Below are 22,066 nucleotides of genomic sequence, written 5' to 3'. Positions count from 1 at the left end.
TCACCTTATGAAAACCAGGAAGCAAGGAGAGAGAAAGAGCATGTCCTTCTGCCCCCAGTGACCTACTTCTTCCACCTAGGCCCCACCCCTTATATTTCCTAGTAGCTCCTAACATAGCAACACTAGCAGGGGACCCAGCCTTGAGCACCCAAGCCTCTGAATGACTTACCATTCTGCTGTTGTGGCAGACCCACTCTAGGGACAAAAACTGAAAAAAAAAAAAAGAATGAGTTGTCAATGGTGATAAGCTAGCCTGAGAAAGTCAGAATTGAACTTAGAGTCCCTCTTTTGCCTAAGTGGCAAAACTACTCTTAACTCCATTGCTTCCTGTGGGGAAGCAACAACAATTACAATAACCACAACAACTAAGCTCAATTCAGCTTTCTTAAATGTTCCCTTATCATGTGAAGGTTGACTTGCATCATACCATTACTCATAGGGACCCCTAGAAGAGTTTGGTATACCACTGCCTTTCAGAAGGGTCCAACTCACTCTGTAAAGGAGATCTGAAGGCTGGAAAGAGCTCTGCAGCTAAAGTGCTTAGCACACAAGTGTGAAAACCTGGGTTTGAATCTCCAACACCCACATACAAAGCCTGGTGCAGCAGCACATACCTATAATCCTGGCACTGGGAAGGCAGAGAGCAGAGGATCCTGAGAGCTTGCTGGCCAGCCAATATAGGCCCATCGGTGAGCTCAGGCTTTAGTGAGAAACCCTGCTTCAAAAGCAAGTTGGGGAGCAATCGAGGAAGACACCCAATATCAACCTCTAGCTTTCACATGCGTGGGCATCCATGTGCCACGTGTGCTCATGCACCCTTCTGCATTCATGTATGGGGACACACACACACACACACACACACACACACACACACACACACACACACGTATGGACATCTCAGGATCCAGGTTCTTGGCTTTTTTTCCTTTCTAAAAGGCTTAATGCTGAATGATTTATCATGGGACAAAACAGTATAATTGTCATCTTCAAGGATTTGAGGCAACTTGGGTGGTCTCACAGCATCTGTCCAGATGACGGTGCAGTAGATTAGATTTTGCTCCCCTAAGTTAGGGACGTTTTGGTCCTTTGGAAAGGGCTGAGTTCTCAGTCCTTATGTCTGGTCTGTTTTCACTTCTAGGGAGAGGAGTACTGCACACCACAGAGGAAGGTATAGGATGATCAGAATCCACAGAGGGGGATTGAATGGAAGAATGTCGTAGTATGGCAAACGGGGACAGATAAGAGTCCTCCCCGTGCTTACTCTTTGGAGCTCACCCTTGCCAATTTCCACGCGAGGTTCAGTAAATTAAATAAGCTTTCCCTTCTCCTGCAGCCGCCTGTGACAGCACAGCACTTCATCCCGGTATCATAGACAGGCACTCACCTTCCAGACAAGAGCTGACACCTTTCAAAAGTGAAGGGACCTGTGGCAATTTTAAGCATTCCGACCATATTAATTCCAGTGACAGTTATCCTCTGAGTCATTTGGAATAGCTTCCCTCTTTTCAACTCTCAAAATTTATATTTGATTCTTATGACCTCTGAGGCCAGAGCAGGGGCAGTGTGTGTGTGTGTGTGTGTGTGTGTGTGTGTGTGTGTGTGTGTGTGTGTGTGTGTGTGTAATGGGAAGCAAAAGTGGGGGATTGTTGAACTGGTCCGATTTAACTCTTTTTCATTGTTTTATGTTCCCATTCTTTATTCACCTTCCTAGGGAGAAACCTCACAGTTCCAAAAGAAAGACTGAGCTGAGTGGTTTATAGTTCTCCCTTTGAGGCCTAGGTTTCTGTTATTGCTCCTCTGCCAAGGCTGAAAGCAGAGGGCTACATGTCAAGAACCAGTCACTAGGACGTTCAGTCACTACTAGGCCCTGTGGTTCTCCTTAAGCCCTGCTGCTTGCTGGGTAGTAAGGCCACCATGCCTTATAAATAAAATCACACCCAAGGCATCTAGCATCATTAGCTTGGAAACATTCTAGACTTGTGCTCCTCTCCACTGGGGGATTCCCCTCAGGAAGTGCTCACCACTTTCTACCTGGACGGGCAGCTTTGTGTGTCTGTAACAAGCAGGTGGACGGATGGAAGTAGAGCCCACTGTTTAGACTGAAGAGCTGTGCTGTGCTAGACTGAGTCTCAAGGGAACGACACATTAGTGACTGTGGATGAGATGTGGTATCTTCATTCTTCCATGTGTGCTGGCTTGACATTATTACCAGTTCATTCATACGTGAGAAATGCTTAGCTCATCCATGATAACCTGACTTATGGACTAAAGGACTGATATATTTTTCTTTGGAGGGATGGGTGGTAATCACAGAGCTTCTAGATTGTTCACATCTGCTTTTAACAGGTCCTCTTTCTAGTATTGGGAAATAAAGTAATTGCAAGATTCCGAAATGGGCCTGGGGCATGGATAATGACATTGTTGTCAAGGTTACCAGTTAGACTGCTTGAGTTTTGAATCCTGGAATTGACCATCAATCCTGATGTGGTATTTGACCAGTTAGTTAACTTGCTTCTTGAGGCCTCAATGAACTGATCTAGAAAAGGAGACATTAAGAACACTTACCTCATTGGGTTATGGAGAGGACTCAACAGGACAACAGCAAAGGTGGGTATCAAAGTGCATAATACATTTTAATATTAGTAGTAATCATTTTTAAATCACAGGTAATAGGATAGGAGGGTTCAGGGCTTCTTTGTCATGTGCTAGTAGAATCTGGAGGCTTCCACTTGCGTCTCCATGCAACGTTTCTAATGGCACACACTGCTAATTTTTATTGACCAACTCTTTTCCCCAGAGTCTATATTGCTATGTTTGAATTTGTAAGTGTATTGGCTACTTTATTATCACTGTGGCCAAGTGCCTGATAGAAGCACCTTTATGTGGTTCCTGGTTTCAGGACTTTCAGTTGTTGGGTACTGAATCCAAACATTTAAGTAGAAATCATAGTAGCTGGAGGTACGTGGCTGTCTTTCACTTCCTGGTGGATAAGAAGCAAAAAATAAGGGAAGCAAGAAGGGGCCCAGAGAGGCTGGAGAGATGACTCAGTGGTTAAGAGTGCTTATTGCTCTTGAAAAGGACCTGGGTTCAGTTCCAGGCACCCATGTGGTGACTCACAACCACCTATAAGTGCATTTCTGGAGAGATCTGGCTTTTATGTGCTCCCACATAAATGTGGTACACATAAACTCATGCATGCAATCACACTCATGTACATGCATGCATACCCACACAACCAACCAGTGACCTGTTTTCTCCAACTATGTCCCAGCTACTGTTTTCAACCACTGTTGGTAATATCATCATATGATGAACCCATCAGAGCTCTCATGATTTATCCATCTCTAGACATGCCATCACAGACCCCAGGGGCGTGCTTTCCCAGTTTCTCTTGGCATTTCTTAATCTAATGAGCTCAACAATAAAGATGGACTAGCTTATTGCTATCTGCTGTATTGGGTTCTTCATTATCTCATCTAATTTAGAGATTGTCTCACATTGCCTGACTAAAGATTAGTTTATTCCTGTTTCCTTTGTGATAAGGCACAAAGAGGTATTAAAAGTAAGTCGTACAAGTGGTTCATCATCGGTCTATGAAATTCTGTGTCTATAGTATGTTGTACTGCTTCTTATATATTTACTCTTATTTATTAGACCTTGACTCAGTTAGATAGGTACTAACTAATGCTGTATTTATTATAAAGTGGTATTGGGATTTTGAAAAATATCCCATTATCTTTACATAAAGTTAATGACTGATATTCCACAATTTAACATTAGAATTAGGAAACTAAATGTCCCATTTAGAGTTAAGTACTCACACACTCTTCTCTGCATATCAACCGCTTGTGGAATTCTGTATGTTAATTATAACTTATTGTAAAAAGAGCTTCTCTGATAAGGGTTGACAGATACATTTTGGGTATAAAGATGAAAACTTATGGGAAAATTCATATTGTATTCCTTTAGCTGAATAATAGTTCTAAATTTCCCCCTAGGGCCTATGCGCTATCCAACAATGAGGGTTTGGCCCAGACAATGCTGTATTGAATGTGTTCCCTCTTGGGGAGGGAGCTTTAGATCCAAACAGACAGTGGCTGGTTATCCCCATGACATCCATACCACTGTTGCAGCAGTGAGCACATCTTGCCAGGTCTGTTTTTACTGTAGCTTGAAGGATTCCCAGCTGGGTAACTGTATTCAGCAATAGAGTCTTACTGCTAAGTTCTAGGAGTTAATCAAGAGCAGTGGGAACAGTATATAGTGTTTGGGGGGGTCTTTGGGACCCCCCTGACCAAAAATTCAAAATAAGATAACCTGTACCTGACACTGATTTTGTTTTGTTTTTTGTTTGTTTGTTTTATTGGAAAGACTGTTATCTGGGGAAGGCGTTGCTCCTTGTTATAGGGTAGCTTCAATTATATCACATTTATGTATATTTGTCTCTATATTTAGGTTTTCATATAGCATTCTCAAAAGTTTTTAGTGTTAGTTTCCTTTCCCCATAGTTTTCTGCCTATGGACACCCATAACATTATTAATAATTTTTCTTAAAATCATTTGATTTTTGAAGATCTTAAATATTCATCTTATTGTACACTAAGCAATTTTCATAAATTGAACTAATTCACATAAGTAACGCATCTTGCCAGTAAAATAATAATTTATTTACTTACCTAAAGCCAGGATCATATGTAGCCTAGGCTTGTCTCAAGTTTGCTTCATAGCCAAAGGTAACCTTAAACTCTGGATTCTCTTTTTCAAGTGCTAGAATTACAGGTGTGTGCCACCAAACCCTGATCTATCGATTCACTTCTGAAAGTCTTAACTCATTCTTGGATGAATATCCCTCCTCTCTCTAATCCTCAAACTTCAAAAGGATAACTTTTAGCCTAAGTAATAGAGTAAATGCAGACTGCCCCTGTAGTTTAGGAGCTGAAGAAGAAATAAGCTGTAGAAGTTGTCCCCTGGTCATGGATACCACTTAGCTTCATTTAGATGGGTGTTTATCTGCGGTGTGTCCATTGCTAGCAGCTGTGAAATGGCAGTAAGTCCGAAAGTGAGCCATGCTCTTAAAGCTTTGGAGCAGTCTGTTTACAGGGGCATTGCCTTGTCAATGAATAAATCAACTCTGTCCTGCCCTCACTGCATCAGGGACATCTTTGACTCTGTGGGATGGACTTGATTAGTCAGTCACTCTCCCTCACTTAGAGGTTGAGAGTGTGTCTCTTCCTTGTTTTTCACCCCCTGGTATGTTTAGTGAGCTTATTGGCCTCCTAGATTTTATTACCAGCCACCGACTTAGCCCTTGTCATAGAGATTACTATATGAACCCTGGGTGACTTCTGACTGCAGAAGGGCCTTAGATTTACATTTTTGCATTCCAAAGTCAGGACTATAAATGACTAATGGAACACAGCCACTGGATATTTATATATCTATTTTGAAATTTACATTTCTTCCTTTCTGATGATGAGGTTCGCTGTTTCCAGGGTCATAGTTGATAGACTAGGAGCACTAACAACGACATAAAGCAATCAGCCAGGGAGAGAGCTTCCCAGCCCCCATGGCACACTCTGATGTGCTGATGTGCTGCCAGTTATTATGCTGGCAATTCTGTGGTAATCAACCACCCCCTATCTCCTTGACTATCTCCCAGCTTCTCTTTTATGATGTCCAATAAATCTTACATGCTTCAATTTACCTCATCTACCAACCTAATACTGTTTGAATTAAATGTCTTCTCTTTAGCTTTCAACAATGAAAACTTTGCCTTTCCACAACCAAATTATTCATAAAGACCACTCATGACTATGGTAAAAAGTTGTCACACACAAGTAGATGTTGCAAATTTGCTGGTGCCCATCAGGGGATGGGATAAGTAGGTGGTTGAGCTTCTTGGCTGCATGATGTATTAATAGAGAAGAAAACATGTCTAAATGGGCATTAAGTCATCTTGGATGAATAGGCTGTGTAAGAGTACACCTACTCTCAAAGGGTCCCTGCTTCTGGATAACTTTCCTAGTATATAATCCTAGTATATAAATGGCAGTAGTCATGACAATGAGCGAAATGTAGTGGTTTGACCTGGAAGTACTACCCACATTGAGGCTTCTGGTAACTGTCACACCTACAAGGTGGGGCCAAGACAGGAGCCCTTAAGACCCGAGATCTGGATGTGCCAACTCTCTTGGTTCCTGGATCCTGGATGCTGGAGGTAGACTGAGCAGAGTTTTCCAGAAAACACCACTGGACTGTGCTATACCTTTCCCAGACCCTGTAACCTATTTGTAAGTTACCCCACAAAATAAACCTCCCTTTTAACTACGTGGAGTTTCCTTAATACTACAACCAATAGAGAAACATTGCTTAAACATCTACACAAGCTGAATTGTTCTTTTATAAGCATGGATTTAAGAAATCTGATCATAAGATTAGGTAGAGAAGTTGAGTTATTCCTGATGGCCTTAAGGTCAATTCATTAGTAGATGATGGGGCTAGGGTCTGGTTCTTCTGGTGCATGGTCTTAAGGGTGGTCTAGAAGCAGGGGCCTCCAGGTGAATTGTAGTAAGTTTCCCATTCATTCAATTCATTTACCAGCTCCTTGTGTTTTCTTTCCATATTAGCATTCACAAAGTATCTCCTGTTTTTAGACCCTGTTTGGGACACTGAGGCCACAGTAGTAAAGAAAACCAATGATCTATGCTCTCTTATTGTTAATATTTGAATAAATTCAGAAAGACAGTAAGCCTAAAAGCAGGTATGCTTCCTAACATTGACTAGTGTCGCACACAAAAGGAGGTAGAACTATGTGATGCAAAATATCTACCTGGCGAGAGCGCCTCCTCTACCTACAATGATCACAAAAGGGCATGGTGGACAAAAACTCATGTAGATACACACACACACACACAAAAAAAAATACAACTTAAAAAATAAATAGATAAAGACTCTGAAAACAAAAAGCTGCTCTGGCAAGGGCATTTGAGCAGGAGCCTAAATGATTTAAGATGAGCTGAGTCCATATAAGCAGAACTTAGGTAAAGAAAACTCCAGCACAGAGTGCCAAGTCAGGAATCAGTATGTTGTCTGGGAGAGCAAGGAAAAAGCCAGTTTGGCCTGAACATAGTTCCCCACGGACAGGCTGTGTTTGGAAAGGAGTTTGGAGGCTGTGCTCTCTTCCCTGTTGCCTTGCTTGCTTGATTATTTCCATTAGTATTTTATTGTTTTATAAGACTTTTATGAAGAGTCTTGTTTGTCCTTCTGCCAGGACTGTAAGCTTACCTCATAATGGACATTTTAATCCCCTTCATGATGCAACCCATTGTTTCTCAATGAGCTACCTCGCCTTGTCCCAGCCAAGGCAGCATCACAAACAAACAGCAAACAAACAAACAAACACCGGAGGAAATTCCCCACTGAGAATGGTTCAGGAAGGTTGCATGTCTTCGCATCATTAAATAAAAGCCACTGTGCATCCTGTCCACTGAGCAAGGTAGGGGGCAGGCAGTAGTAGTTAGATGTTCCTCACTGACGCCATGATGTCACCTAAAAGTTGTGTGACTTCACAGAAGCAATTAAATTGTCCTGTTTAATCAATAGTGAGGCCACCATCAATAACAATTATTACTTGTATTGATTTGATAAGTGCAGTGAGAACAGTCACAAAGACTAGCTGTTAGCTATGGTCAAACCATGGACTCTCCAGGCTGAATCTAGAATAAGTTCTCAAAATCTTCCCACAGATCTATAGGCAAGTAAAGATTTTTTGCTTCATAAAACATCTTCCCTAAAAAAAAATTAATAAAGTCCTGCTTTTTATTCAGAATAAAAGTTTTAACCTTTCAGACCTCAGTGGCAAGGGTGTGCCCTTCACAGTTAGTGATTAAATATGCATTTTCTCTCTTTTAGCTGTATTGATTATCCATACTGCTTTCCTGTGATCTCATTTTAGCCATAACTGTAGGTTCAGTAGACACAAAAGAGACCTGGATGTCCCTTAGTGGAGGAGACACTCCCAGATGGATGCTGGGAAATGAAAAGGGAAACCCAAGTAAAGTCATCAGAGTTTTGGAATCTGTTTTTATCCCATGGTGTTACCATTGTTCATCTCATTTGGAGTTCCTTACTTGGGTGTGGGAGTCCAAAGTCCTACATGACGTCACCTTAGCTTTTGACTAATTAATTTTGTATTCTTATAACCAAGGGGAGATGCAGACTAAATAGTATACGGAAAGTAAATGAACACACCATGTTAAGTTAAGGATGCTTGAGAAAAATGATTCAATTTGACATGACACATTTGAATCTTTGCTGGTCCCTGATCCTTTTCAGGATATTTGATAAGCATTTGTAATGGCAGCAACCTTGGGGAATGGAAGAGTAAATATTGGCTCAGGGAGAAAAGACAGGATCTTAAGTTATATTTGTATCATCCACTATTAAAAGCAAAACTGGCATACAGTCTCCATCCATCCTTATCAACCCCCATGCAGGAGCCATGAGAGAATAGGACAGGGAGAGCTCTCATCATGTTCCCATAGAAGACAGCTTTGCATAAGTCTCACCTAACCTCAGTCACAGTTTAAAAAAAAAAAAATCTCAAGAATTCTGAATGACAAACTCCTTGCTTAGAATTTGCCCAGACAATATATCTGGGAAGAAGGGGACATTGTATCCATGAAAATTTAACCCTCAATGAAAGATAAAAATGACATGTGGAACTTGTTTTAGACAAAGTTCTTACTGTTCTCCTGCAAGGACCATCTCGTTTCTGGAGATTTCTGCAGGTTTGCAATAAAATGCAGAAACAGTTTTGTAGGAGAGATGGTGTGAAGTAGTATGACAAGATGTTTGCTCGTGAACCATGAAGACGAAATAGATTTCATTATTAGAGAAGATTGACAAGTAGCTTTAAACTTGATTTATCTTCTTTTTATTAGGAACACATATGAGCATGGGAAAGACTTCAAGATTCTAGAGTGATCTCTGAGCATTTGACCAACATACTCAGACCTGGAGCAATTTGTGAGTGCAGACCTGGGCCATGGGACATCCTAAGGGAAACTTAGGGCTAGGGTTTTAAGTAGCTGACATTTTTCCCTTTGGCCCCTGGATATAGTCAGACATGGGATGCATGTCTGTTCACGCAGGCCAGTCTTACAGGGGACTCTGTAGCAGGACTGTCTAGTTTGAGCCGTGTGCATGTAAGACACTGTGCTCCTTGATTTAGACATGTCCTTGTAGATCTCCTTCAACTCACAAGTTCCTAACCTGGCCTCATGGAATGAGAGACAGTACTTTGGGTAGAAGATGCCTTTAAATTTCAGAACTCAGCCCCTTAGGATACCTGACATTGAATTTTATGGAAGTGCTTGTGATATTTATGCTTGAAGCCAGTGGAATTAACTTTGAAAAACTGATACCTCACTGGAATGTTTAGTTATTTCTGACATATTTACTAGTACTAAGAATTGACTAGTAATTTATTCTAATGCCTGAAACTTAATGACATTGAAATAATAAAGGACACACCACAAATGACCCATACACTCAGTTTTAGGTATGCCCATCATTCTTTGCTCTTAAAGACCCCTTTAGCAGCATCTCTGAATTTTTCTTAGTTACGGCATCATCTTCCTGTTGTCCATGATAATGACATCCTCTCTTCCGATTCCATAATTATTTGGTTATTTACTCAGCATGAAATCTTAGTGTGAGTTCAGAGCACTTTGATCATTGCATCTCTGTTCTTATGTTTTTATTCAAATCCCAGTTGCCTCTGGTTGAGGAAATGCCATATTAAAAAAAGAAAGAAAGAAAGAAAAAAAGAAAGAAAGGAAGGAAGGAAGGAAGGAAGGAAGGAAGAAAGAAAGAAAGAAGCCCAGAACTCATGTGTTAGTAGCTAGCTGTCCATATTCTACCTGCTTTTATATGATTTTCAACACTCTGAGAGTTCCAGTATTTTGTGAGGGGTTTTAGTTATAATCAGTAAAGAGTGAGGATATGTTACAGTCACTTAATCCCACCAGGCAGAAGTGAAAACTGTCATTCAATTGAATTGCATCCATGTGGGCCTTTCTCTTAGTAAAGTACTAGGCATATTCCTTTTTTTTTTTTTTTTTTTTGCATAAAGCGATTGTGATTTTTTTCTCAGTTACTTGAGCTGAGCTGTTGGGTCGTTGTCTTTTGGTTGGTAAGCTACTGTCTTCCCTTCCCATTTGGTGATGTGTTCCACCGGGCCTGCACACTTGTCATGGTGTCTCTTTGCTCTTTGTGTTTGTTCAATAGTGTGATTATATATCAAGAACAGGCTCTTGATTATCTATCTGCTTGTGGCTGACACACTTCTTTCCTGCTCCAGCTTTTGGTCTGAGAAGTAAATGTTGCATATTTTATCTAGGGTGTTTAGCTTGAGAAAATGCTGTGGGGAGGAGGCTGGTTCAGCTGAGGAGGCTTGTGATCTTTAGGGAAGATACACTGGCACTCTGTTCTCTCATCTGATACTCTTCAGAGACATCTCCAGGGTTTACTCTTGGGCTTTGAATAATTGCCCCTACTCTGTGTGGAGCCTTAGAATCATCGTGTCCATTAGTGAGTCTATCCCTTTCTTAATCTCCTGGGTCTGGACTATTTTTTCCCCAGTACACTTGTTACTTAGACGAATTAGGCGATAAGACTATCTACCTAGAGTTTACCTCATTCTGGATTTACAGACATTCATGAGAAACTTCAGGGTTTTGTGGTCGCTCTGTGTAATTCCTAGTGATATATGGCGGTGTTTGGATATGACCTACGCTGTCCCTTGGATCAGTCCTGGAGCCTTTTGTCTCTTTCATCAAATTCCAGTTTCTAAATTTCATTGCATTTACTTTTCTCCTTTGCTTTGTTTGATTTCTAGTCTGTTACTTGGGTGTGTGTGTGGATTTTATCATTCTTAATTCTGTTTTGTGTGCGTTGAATAGATTCTACGGTAGGTTCATTTTTGATACTTGAGCATTTTTACGTGTGAATAATAATACACATGACTTGATATTCATGTCCAGTATATAATCTCATTCTTTAAACTCTCTTCAGGATTCTGTAGGGCTCAGGAAAATCCTTGACTCTGTGTGATTTATTTCTTTTTTATACTTTTTTTAAAAGATTATCTCTTATTTTTAATTATGTATATGTTTGTGTACATGAGTACAGGTGTCTACAGAGGCCGGCAGTGATAGTTCCCCTGGAGCTGGAGTTACGGGCCATTGTGAGCCACCTGATATGGATGCTGGGACCTGAAATTGGGTCCTTGGGAAGAGCGGCACAGGCTCTTAGCCATGAAGCCATCTCTCTAGCACATAGTTGGTCTGTAGAGTGTCCTCTCTGCCTTTCTGAAGATGGGCAGCACATAGCACACCATTCAGGCACCATGCACATGGTAGTAACTGTGAATTTCTATGAATGGGCCCCTTCTCTTCAGCTGTAATGAAGCGTCTTTGAATGGAGAACCCATGAAGTTATTGGGTTGTTTTGATTGCATTTGAGATGAGGACTCGATGAGCAAACTTGGATGTTTATTTGTGCATGCCTGAGTCACCCAAATTAAAATAGGTATCTTTGCTGAAATCATGGAGCTATGTTTCTAAAAAATGAAGTTTTCCCTGAAGCTTTGATGATTAGTAGTGGAGTTCCATAAAAGCACAGTGGGATAATGACCATGAAGGGACTTTATAAATCAGTTCATGTTTAGCACACATAGGACTATGATATTATCACACATGTCACCCGTGTGCCCCTAATCGCTGTCACCGGTCAGCTGAGGAGGCAGGCTTTCTCTGTTGCTTCTTTGTTCTCTGGTTTCATCCTGACCTTGACACTGGAGCAGTGACCCTCAGCGAGATAACCTGACAGTCAGCAGTGACTCACCCTCTGCTATTACCTGAATTTGTCAGGAGTGCTCACACAGCATGTATGTAATTCCCCCATGTTTCTCATCCATTGTCTCCGTAATAAAACATCTTCTATTACAGAAGTCTGGAATCTAATTTGACCAAAGCCTTCTACGAAGCCTCTTCTGTCTTCTCCCCTCCTCCTGACTGCCAATAATGGCTGTTTCAGACTTGAACTCGCCAGCTAATTGAACTTCCCTGCAATATTTTGCATAACCTCTTCCCACAGAGATGTGACGCTGTTGTCAGACACTCGCCTAAGCCACCTTCTGACCAGAGACAAGTGACCCTGACAATGCTGAGCGTATCTGAACAGGTTTGGAATTTACCAGGTTGTGCTTTTCACATGGGCTCATATTGTTTATTTGTTTTAACTGTAAAACCCTAGAGGGTAGGAAAATTATTAATAGTATTCTAGAAAAACATGGACAGTGAGGGTGAGTGATACTTAAGGAATTCTAAAGGAGCAGAATCTGGCTGGGGAAAAGTGCTAATCAGAGATATGAGTACTGTACACTTCCGTGGCTCAGAGTGTGGACCTCAAGTGTGACCAGTGATAACTATTTGTCCTTGGATAAGTGACTTAACCTTGCTAGGTCACTTCTGTAATTCAGAGATAATAAGAGTATTTGCCTCCTAGGGATGTTGATAATAAATGTAAGGTGTTTATAGCAATGCTTGCAACATAATAGAGGCAAACCCGTGTATCTACTATCATCAACATTGTGGTCCTTTTAGTTCTTTTATAAAGTGTCAGCAAGATAAGCAAAGAGCAAGAAAAAGCCATAAACATGATGAGGGTAGAAATGTAGATTTATGCTACCAAAAGTAGATATAGGCTAAGGGCTAGAAAAATATCAAGGACTCCTCATGGACATTGTTTTAAAGTCTTAACATGTGTTGTGTAATATTGATGACACCAACAGGTAGGTACCATTTTTTGTTGTGTCAAAGATGATGAAACAGGTATTGGAAGGTTAAGTAATCTACCCAGAGGCCATACTAAGTAATTGTTAAGATGTGCCTCTAACTAATCTAGGAGCTACACACTGTGTGTGTGTTGGTGGGCACGGGGGTGGGGTGGGATGGTGTATGGGGTTGGGGAAGAGTTGAGTCTTCTGAAGATCTAAAGCCAATTGTTCATGAAGTTCCTTAGATATTTATGCAGTCTTTGTATTTAAGATCATTGCCAAAGAGGGAATTTTGAAAATGTCTTTTGTCAATAAGAGGATTGAGTGAGGCGCATGTGGAGTCCAGTCCCGAGCCTGGGATCAGGTACTAATGATCATGTTCAAGGTGCATAGAACTAACCAGGAAACATGAAGTGCTTGTGGGGTGTATGAATGATGGATCTGGGGTGTCATGGGCAGATATTCAGGTGTTTTGGGACTTGATAATTTAGTGACTTTGGGTAAGCTGGTTCCATTTGATGTGGGAGGCTTAGTTTCTACAGCGGACAAATGAAGGTTTATGTAGGAAGAGCAGGTCTGTGTGCCCTTAACGTTCTGAAACTCAAACATCCCTGTGACGGCTACGCTGATACTGGGAATTATCAGTAGCATTTATTTAACATTCATTTTCTATTTGTTTGCACATTCTTTCACTTAGCCCCTCTGTTCAGGCTGTCCTGTGATTTGTTTCATCACAAATCTCAAAATACCAGAGGATATATTCCACATCCTGGAATTCTGTTTCCAAGGGTCCTAACATAATGGCCCGCAATGAACGCTATTAATAATGGTGCAACGGTATCCAGTGCCACCTGGAATGTAGCATGTATGAATTCTTCATAAAGTCCAGCTTCAAATGCTTTTAGAGAGAGCCTGCCTTTTTGGTAAGGTACTGGGTTATGTACTTAGAAAACTAAACGTTAGTCCGATGATCCCAGCCCTCAAGAAGCTTACCAAAAGGACAATCCATACAACCACATTAGAATTTAGGCTCCACTCCCAAGGGTTGAGAAGCCCTAATTGATGGAGTCCTTCCCTAAACACCTTGAATCCTTATGACAATACCCCCAACCCTGTGGTAGCCTACTATCTCCTTGAGGGGTTCACTGCTGCAGAAGTCAATACTACCCTCTCTGGCCAAGGCAGCATCATGGCCTCTCAAGTTCTGGGTAGAAGGACATGTCCTGGTGCAGAGCCCCAGTCTCCTACACTGGTGATGAGCCATGGAGACTCATGAAGGGAAATGAGCTGGGACTTCAGAGCTCCTTGATTGGATCCCAGTGATGGCACTCTAACAGCAAAGGGCATGCTGTGGGAATATCTCATGTAACCATGACAGACTGAAGGCAGGGGGGTCAAAGGACCTGTTAAAGACAGATTGGAGCTATAGTTTGGAGGACCTTGAACGCTCTCTATATGTCAGGTAAGGGAATGGCCCTCATCCAAGTCATAACTCTGCATCCTGCAAGTGGCTGGTTGAGTCAATTTCCATCGGTAATCAGATCTGATGTATTTCCCCAATGTCCATAGCCCCTATGCTCACCCGAATAGCTAACCTGCAACCCCTCTCGCCCCCCATGGCTTTCATTGGGTTCTAAGCGACATGGTTAGATTAGGAATTGCACAGGGCCCTCTGCTGGCTCGGTTCTCCATGCAGACCTGGTTTATATGCCTAACACTCCTAAGGGGAGGCTCTGTCAGTCTGCCTTACCCGACAGAGCCTTAAATCCTCCGAACTCTGCTTCCACTATTGGACATGTGTCAAGTGGCATACCATGAGAGAGAGACAGACAGACAGAGACCGAGACTGAGAGACAGAGACAGACAGAGACAGAGGCTGAATTCTGATTTGGGGGTTGGGAGAGGTGTGGGTCAGTGACAAACAGGTTTTTGCCCATGATGTTGTCTTTCCCTGTGATAATGAACTCATCACTAGCAAAGGAATTTGATGCAATGATTTCTTCAAAAGCCATCAGCTCCCATTCCAGCACTGCCTAAAAAATATAAATACACCCTTCCTGGGGACATATTTGCATTTTTGGGTGAAAGAAATTCATATATATGGCAAAGATGCCTCTGTAATTATAGAAAGTTTATTTCTGTCCCCAGATGTCAGCAATCAAATTCCCCATAAATATATTTTGTGTAAATCTGTCGGCAGCTGGTCTCCATTCAGTTTTCTGGAGATATTAGCCTGTCTTTGAGTTTATGACAAAGTTAAAAATTATTCATTAAACTGACCTGCAGTATATTCAGTAACTGGAAAATTGCCTTGCAGTTCTATTTGGTTTGTAGATGTGATCACAAGTAAATTTTTAACTTAATTAATTGGCCGTTTCTGTTGACAAGAAATTTATGTGGTAATAATTTGCTCGAAATAGATGCCGACTGTAGGAAATGAGATATCCATCATAGGCTTGTGTTCCAGCAGCTGCACAGTGGCTATTATGAAAGTATTTCAGCCTACGTCGACCCCAGTGTTTGTGCAGTCAAGATTATATATACCCACGATCCATGGCCTGCCAGAGAGGCGCTGGTGGAGGTCTATGATAACAAAGACTCCGTGATTTATGGCTTGCTGTGAAAGCAGAGCTTGATGAGATTAAACAATTTCATAGCACAAGTGTTTCTCAAGACCTGATTTGTAGTTGCAAGCTGATGGTAAATCACATTTATATATCTGCAAGCGTGCTCAGCAGAGGACTGCAATTACAGTTTAAGACAGCTACTTTTTATTTAATTTTTATCCTGGTTTTGTCTCTTTTATATCCCCTTCGTCTGCAAACCGTTCACCTTCACAAGTCCTTTCGTGGTTAGGAGGCCAAAGATTGAAGTCAATGATCTTCTTCCTGTCCTCCAGCCTGCTGGGGAGGGAGGCAAGGGCGGTCCTTAGAGCAGTGTGGACTGGCTCAAACTGGATTTGACTGGTGTGAGCTCTTTGTTCCATTCTATGTCCCGTTTTCCTCCTCCTGGTGGGTGCATAGCAGATACTTGTGCTCCTTGGCGCACAGATGGAGGCCAGAGGCCTTCATCATGCTGGTTAGGAGGATATTATCAGGTACATGATATGCAGGAAAGATGAGGATTATATTCAGTTCTGAACTCAGATTGCAAGGTAGAAGAACTCGGGCCTCACAGCCGGCTCCTCTTGAGTGTGACATTGGAAGGTGCTTCCCTTGAATGTGACATTGGAACGGTGCTTGCCATGCAGACCTGTGAGGACTAAACTCTGGAACCAGTTCATTTAGTCACTTGGTAATTTTTTTTAAATTATCTATTGTGGCCTCTTCCCTGTGCTTAGCAGTGGTACAAACATCTCTGCTTTCATCATGATCTATATATGTGGCTAACAAATAATAAAAATAACCTAACAATAACAACAACCATGGTGATGATGATGATGGTGATGATGATCGTAGTCTTAAATGGTTGGTGCTCCCCTTACTGGAGGTCAGAAGGAAAGGGAAGAGCCTCACTCTTAGCTGAGGAGGCAGAGGAGAAAGAACAAAGCAGGGACTTCCAGAGTAGATCCTAACAGGTGCTGGGAAGATACAATTCTAGACATTGCAGTGGTCTGCACAGCGGAAGCCATGGGCTCAAGCCTGGGCTCCCTGAATAATTATAACAATGACATCACAATAGCTGTGTTTGGATGCTTGTTGTGTGCCCGGTACACATTCTAGGACATCATCTTACTAATCCTTGGAAACCCAGAGCATGAACATTCTTGAGATCTTTAAGTTTTGAATGTGTTGTTGTTGTTGTCGTTTTTCACAAAGAATGCAGAAACTAGCAGGGAAGCAGTCCTCTCCTAGGCCTCCAATCAAAGCTCTAAGCCAGTGATTCTCAACCTGTGGGTGGCGACCGCTCCAGGGATCAAATGACCCTTTCACAGGGGTCACCTAAGACCATTGGAAAACAAAGATATTTACATTATGATTCATAACTATCAAAATTACAGTCATGAAGTAGAAGCAAAAATAATTTTATGGTTGGGGGGTCACCACAAGATAAGAAACTGTAGTAAAGGGTCGCAGCGCTAGGAAGGTTGAGAATCACTGCTATAAGAACTCAGGTTGCTTCTTTTTCCCTCAAAGCACTCAAGTTTGGTCTTTGTAGTGGTCTGAAAAATGGCCTCCCTAATGTTTCCACACACTAAAGCTTGTCCCTAAAACATAGGAATGGTACCTTAGGCCGCAAAAGGGATTTTGCAGATGTAATTAAGGGTCTCAGCTGGGAATCATACTCTGTACTATTCAAATGGGACTGGTGCAAACACCAGTCATTGGGAGGAGGGACTTGGGGAAAGTCAGCGGGACAGAAGATGGTATGATGATTGGGCCTGAGGTGGCACTTTTGATGATGAACGGAAAGAGATACGCAGTTGCAGGGGCTACTCACCACATCTTTACGTAGCAGGACCTGTTTACAAACCTCTAACATTCAGGCAATATGTGTGTGCTGTTTTAAGCTACTGAGGCCATGGCAGTTTGTTGTAACAGCAAACAGGAAAACTATACAAGTCAGCACATTTTACTGGGCTCTACAGTGACTCTGTACCTGATTTTAATAGGATGGTAAAGGGTGTTCAAGATGGATGCTTTTGATTTCTGGATCTCCCCTGATTTCTTTTCAGCTACAAGGCCAGTGATATTTCTGCCTATTTTGCTCACAAACCCCTAGTGCCTAGGACAAAACACAAGATGTACTAGCTATCCGTTAAACATGTGTCCAGGGATTAAATGGTGTCATCATGTCTCTGGGGTATGGTTGGCCATTCTGTCCAGGATCCAGGCTTTTTCCAAGCCAGGCTGCTTATGTCAGAACTGGACATTTATGAGGGATGAAGGGAGGAATGATTCTCCATTTCTTGTTGTCTATAAATTTGTAATATCTCAGTGTGATAAGGAAGTCACTAGAACCTAGATTGAGAATCTCTAAGTCCATATGCATTGCTAATTTGCTAAATGTATATGTGTATGTGTGTACATATGCATACATACATATATGAGTTTTCATAGATTACATTTTTATCTTGGCAGCATGAGAGTGAATGGATTTTATAAAGAGCTCTTAATTTCTGAGACTTTTACATTCTTCACCCCTATGTTGCCTTTTTATCTTTTATTTGATAAACAGTATTTTCTTTTTAAATTTTCTAACACTTCTGGATCTTTTTTCAAAAAGTTTTCTCTATTTTTATTTTATGTATAAGAGTGTTTTGCCTGCATGAACATATATGCACTACATATGTGCTTGGTGCCCATGGAAACCAGAAAAGGGCATTGGTTGCCATGGAACTGGATTTGCAAATGGTAGTGAGCCCATGTGTGGGTGCTTGGAACTAAAGCCAGTTCTTCAACAAGAGCATCCAGTGCTCTTAACCACTGAGCCGTCTGTCCAGCCCCAGAGGTGGTATAGTCTATCTATTTGGTATTCTAGGTTTTATGCCGCTGGAGTTTTTTAGCTGGGTGCTTAAAAGCCAAGGCTTCTTCACCAACAGAGCACAGATGTTCAACTGGCCAATGGAGTTCTTTATTGAGGAATAGTCCAGTCCTCTATCTTTGGCCATGCTTCCAGAGAACTGCTTTGAAAATCTGGGGAAAGCAGAGAGCTGTTTCTCCCTCTAGGGTACTAGTGTATTAGCCTCCCAATAAAAGTTAATTGAATTTAATTTTATGTTTTAAGTGTGATGCATTTTAAAGTTCTCCCCAGTGCTAGAGTCCCCATTGAAAAGGCAGTAAATTCATATTATTAAACCACCAAATGTAATTCAGCTCAAATAAGCATATTTGGCAATCTTTATTCTGGGTGTGTGGGACTGACCTTGCCTTGAAACTAAATCATTTCATCCCAGACAAAGTCTGTTTGGAGTTAATTGAGGAAGCCGTGGAGAAGTGCAGTGGGTCACTCGGAGCTTTTTATTCTTTTTTTGGCCCTCACTCAAAGAGTTGCCATGGTATACATTTTCCAATGCCAGGGCCTCCATCATTTTATAAATACCAATAGTTACCACAGTGTGGGAGGTGATAAAGTGATGTAGGTCTTCCCTCTGGAGATTGCTCATCAGATGACCTGCTTCCCTGGCTCATTTTAATAGGGTTAATTTGTTGCTGGAACATTACAGAGTAGCATGTGGTAGGAGAAAGCACACTAGGTTGGAACTCAGACAGGCCGAATAGTGAACCCAGCCCATCTATTTACCCAGCCCAGTGACCTTGGAGTTGGGAGAGAGCATCATTTCTGTAGACTGGATGCTAAGAGGTTCAAACATTCAGTTTAGGTTTCTTGGCCACTCTGTGGAATGACAAGAAGGAGGATGAGTTGAGTAGTGACTCAAGGTCAAAACAGCCAGAGCTTCAGGCTCTCAGCCTCTTGTCCCTTTGTGCAAAGAGAACAGTTAACTACTCTAGTGGAAACCACCCTGACAAGGGTCTTCAATGTTCAGAACTTCCTGCCAAAGCTTTGTGTGTCTGAGATATCTGGGGCACACTCTTCCATCATTGTCATGATTTAGATGGGTCAAGTCCCACCCATCTAGTCATCCCATCGGAAAAGAGTAGAAATCCCTTAAGGGATTTACCTGCATTTCTACCTTCTATCCCCCCCCCCCCAAAGTGTGTCTATTCCAATTCCAAGATGCCCAGCTCGTAATGGCACATCACCATTTTGCTCCTTGATGTGGAGAAAGTATCTTGGTGGTAGACGGCTGACTTGGCATCTTCTTTTTAGAAGTGACCATTGTGTTACATGCATCAAACAGTGCTATTAACATATTATTCTGCTATCAGTGGCAGCGTACAAAATTACAGATACCCTGACTCATGACGGAGTCATCCCAGTTAACCCCTGTAAGTTTTAAATACAAGTTTAGAAGAAAATCCATTTAACTCATTGAAAACAGCATCTGATAGCACAGCACAGCCTGGCTTTAGTGTGTATAAAACACCCATGGCAGCCTACAGTCGGGCAGAGTCAGCTACCCTGAAGTTCCCTTTGTGATGAAGTGTTGCATAACTCTTCATTTCTTGAGTAACTGTATCTAAAATATACCTAGAACAGTGGGCCAGTTGCTCCAGCTCAGGTCACTTAGCTTCATGGCCCCTGTCTAGCATCCAAAGAGACCATTGCACCAGTGAGACCAGATGAAAATCCAAAGTATGGCTTCTGTTGAATGTATGTGGCTTTTCTGTCACTGTGAAGTTGAACAATCCTAAGTTTAATGTAGTATGTTGGAGATTGTTTGTAGTATCTAAACGAGTGGTGTGAATTTATATTGGATGGGAATCTTTTGGGGGAGAAAAATTATAATAGAACATCTGCAACAGCTCTCTTCTCGTTGCCAAGAAGATTTCTTTCATCTGAGAATGCCTGCTTTACTTATCTGAACATTTTGGCAGTGAATCTAGTTTTATATTCTGCCCCTTTTCCTACAGATGCATCTTACCTTATAACTTGCATGGATCCTATTAAACTCTGAATTAAAGCTGAAAATGCTCTTCAAAACTCCTTACTTACCAAACACCATAGCTCAATATCACCTATCTTAAACCTCCTCAGCACACTTACAGCTGTATTTGAGCATTATCATTCAATGTGAAGCCTCTTTTCTAATTAAATGTTGACTAGCTCGTATAATTTAACGACAGTTGTAATAAAAACTAAACATAGAATAGTTGTATGGACACACGTCAATATCACTATAAAGTAAAAAGTCCCATGTTGAACCACCGTAAGTCTGGTCCATACATATATTCTCATCTGGCCGACCGCCTTGTTCGCAGCACAAGTGGCTATGGACTATTTGGTTTGTGCCTGTGTATGTGTGTGCTCCTTATGAGGAGGACAGAGGATGGCCTTGGGTGCTACCCACCTGGCCACTTTAAGACAGGCTCTCTCACTGTTCTGGTGCTTACCAAGTGGTTTGGATTGACAGACAAGTGAGCACTAAGGGTTTGCTTTTCTCTGCCTTTCCTGCACTAAGATCGCAGTTACGTGTTGCAGGGGCCTGACTTGTTGGTGTTGTTTCTAAGTCAGTCTACAGACCCGACACCAGTCCTCCTCTTGCAAGGAAGCAATGTATTTCCTGAGCTACCTTCGCCACTTCCTGGATTATATTTGATCATCCAGTTTTTGTCTCTATGCTGTCTATTCAAACCCATCTTTTTCTTTTTTTCATTCATCTATTTATTTTACATCCTGGCTTCAGCCTCGCCCCTCCATCCTCCTCTTCCAGCCCCTCCCCCCAATTCTTACCCCTGTTCCCAACCCCCCCCCAATCCCTTCCTCTTTTGTCTCTATCCAGGAACACACTCCATTTTTTAAGGGTCAGACCAAATTCCAACTTCATAGACACCTTTGCCTATCCACTCCCAATTTCACAAAAGTCCTGTTCTGAATTCCTGCCTACCACTGTTGGGACCAACAATGCTTATGCTATGTGACTGGTAGTCTTCTGCTGTTCTTTAGTGAGTCATGTGTCTGCAGGTATTCCATCTATAAGTTCTCTGAGGACACGGGGTGGGGTGTGGGGTGTGGGTGGGGTTACTGTGATCCTGTAGTAGCATGTAGTGAAAAGTGGTATCATTGGATTAGAATAAAATGTCAGTTGTGCCAGCCTGCCCTCATTTATAAAGGTGATGTGCTCTTAGTCTTCTGTGTGTCCCTCTCTTTATGGACATGTGCTATTGACATCTTTTTGACTCATTTCCAAGGAAGGAAAAGGTGCTTACTGAGAACCAGCTCTGCTCATGATATGCTGTTGAAACAAAACAAGCTAAAACCCAAACCCCAAATTAAAATAAAATGAAAAAACAAAACAAAACAGCAAATCAGCCAGTTTCCCCCGGAGGAACTCAGGCCACAAGGGAAGTTGTTGGGTGTCAGTATGAAGTTTAGTTTTATTTGAATATCTTTGCTGTGGTGGAGCAAATAGTTTGGGATTAGTTTTCCATTATGAAAGTAAGAAATGCCCAGGAAAGAGCTCAGCTTCCTGGTTTAGTTCATGTATTTGGACGGGGGTGACACAATAAGATTTCAACCAATTTCCATTAAATTTGTAGTTGGCTTTTATTAGCAACTCATGAGTTGAGCAGTGGCCAGTCTGACAAGGAACGAGGTGCTTCTTTGAGCACAGAAGAGCAGTTATTTTTACAAGATATCTTGAGCAAGAATTAGGAACTATCA

General features: G+C 41.7%; 1 protein-coding gene across 6 annotated transcripts in view; it reads left to right on the top strand.

The window, feature by feature from the left end:
• Positions 1 to 22,066, top strand: part of Lrmda (leucine rich melanocyte differentiation associated) — a 1,030,542-nt gene that overhangs the window by 783,008 nt on the left and 225,468 nt on the right. For 5 of the 6 annotated variants that reach the window (XM_076544649.1, XM_076544648.1, XM_076544653.1 and 2 more), the window contains one exon: positions 12,160 to 12,246. The exons of the other annotated variant lie outside the window; for it this stretch is intronic. In XM_076544649.1, coding sequence (XP_076400764.1) covers positions 12,160 to 12,246 — 87 coding nt within the window. The remainder of the gene's footprint in view (positions 1 to 12,159; positions 12,247 to 22,066) is intronic. 6 annotated transcript variants of the gene reach the window in all.

The sequence above is a fragment of the Peromyscus maniculatus genome, chromosome 9 (assembly GCF_049852395.1).
Source record: "Peromyscus maniculatus bairdii isolate BWxNUB_F1_BW_parent chromosome 9, HU_Pman_BW_mat_3.1, whole genome shotgun sequence".
Classification (NCBI taxonomy): domain Eukaryota; kingdom Metazoa; phylum Chordata; class Mammalia; order Rodentia; family Cricetidae; genus Peromyscus; species Peromyscus maniculatus.
Note: the sequence above shows the minus strand (reverse complement) of the source record. Positions and strands in the feature narration are given on the sequence as shown.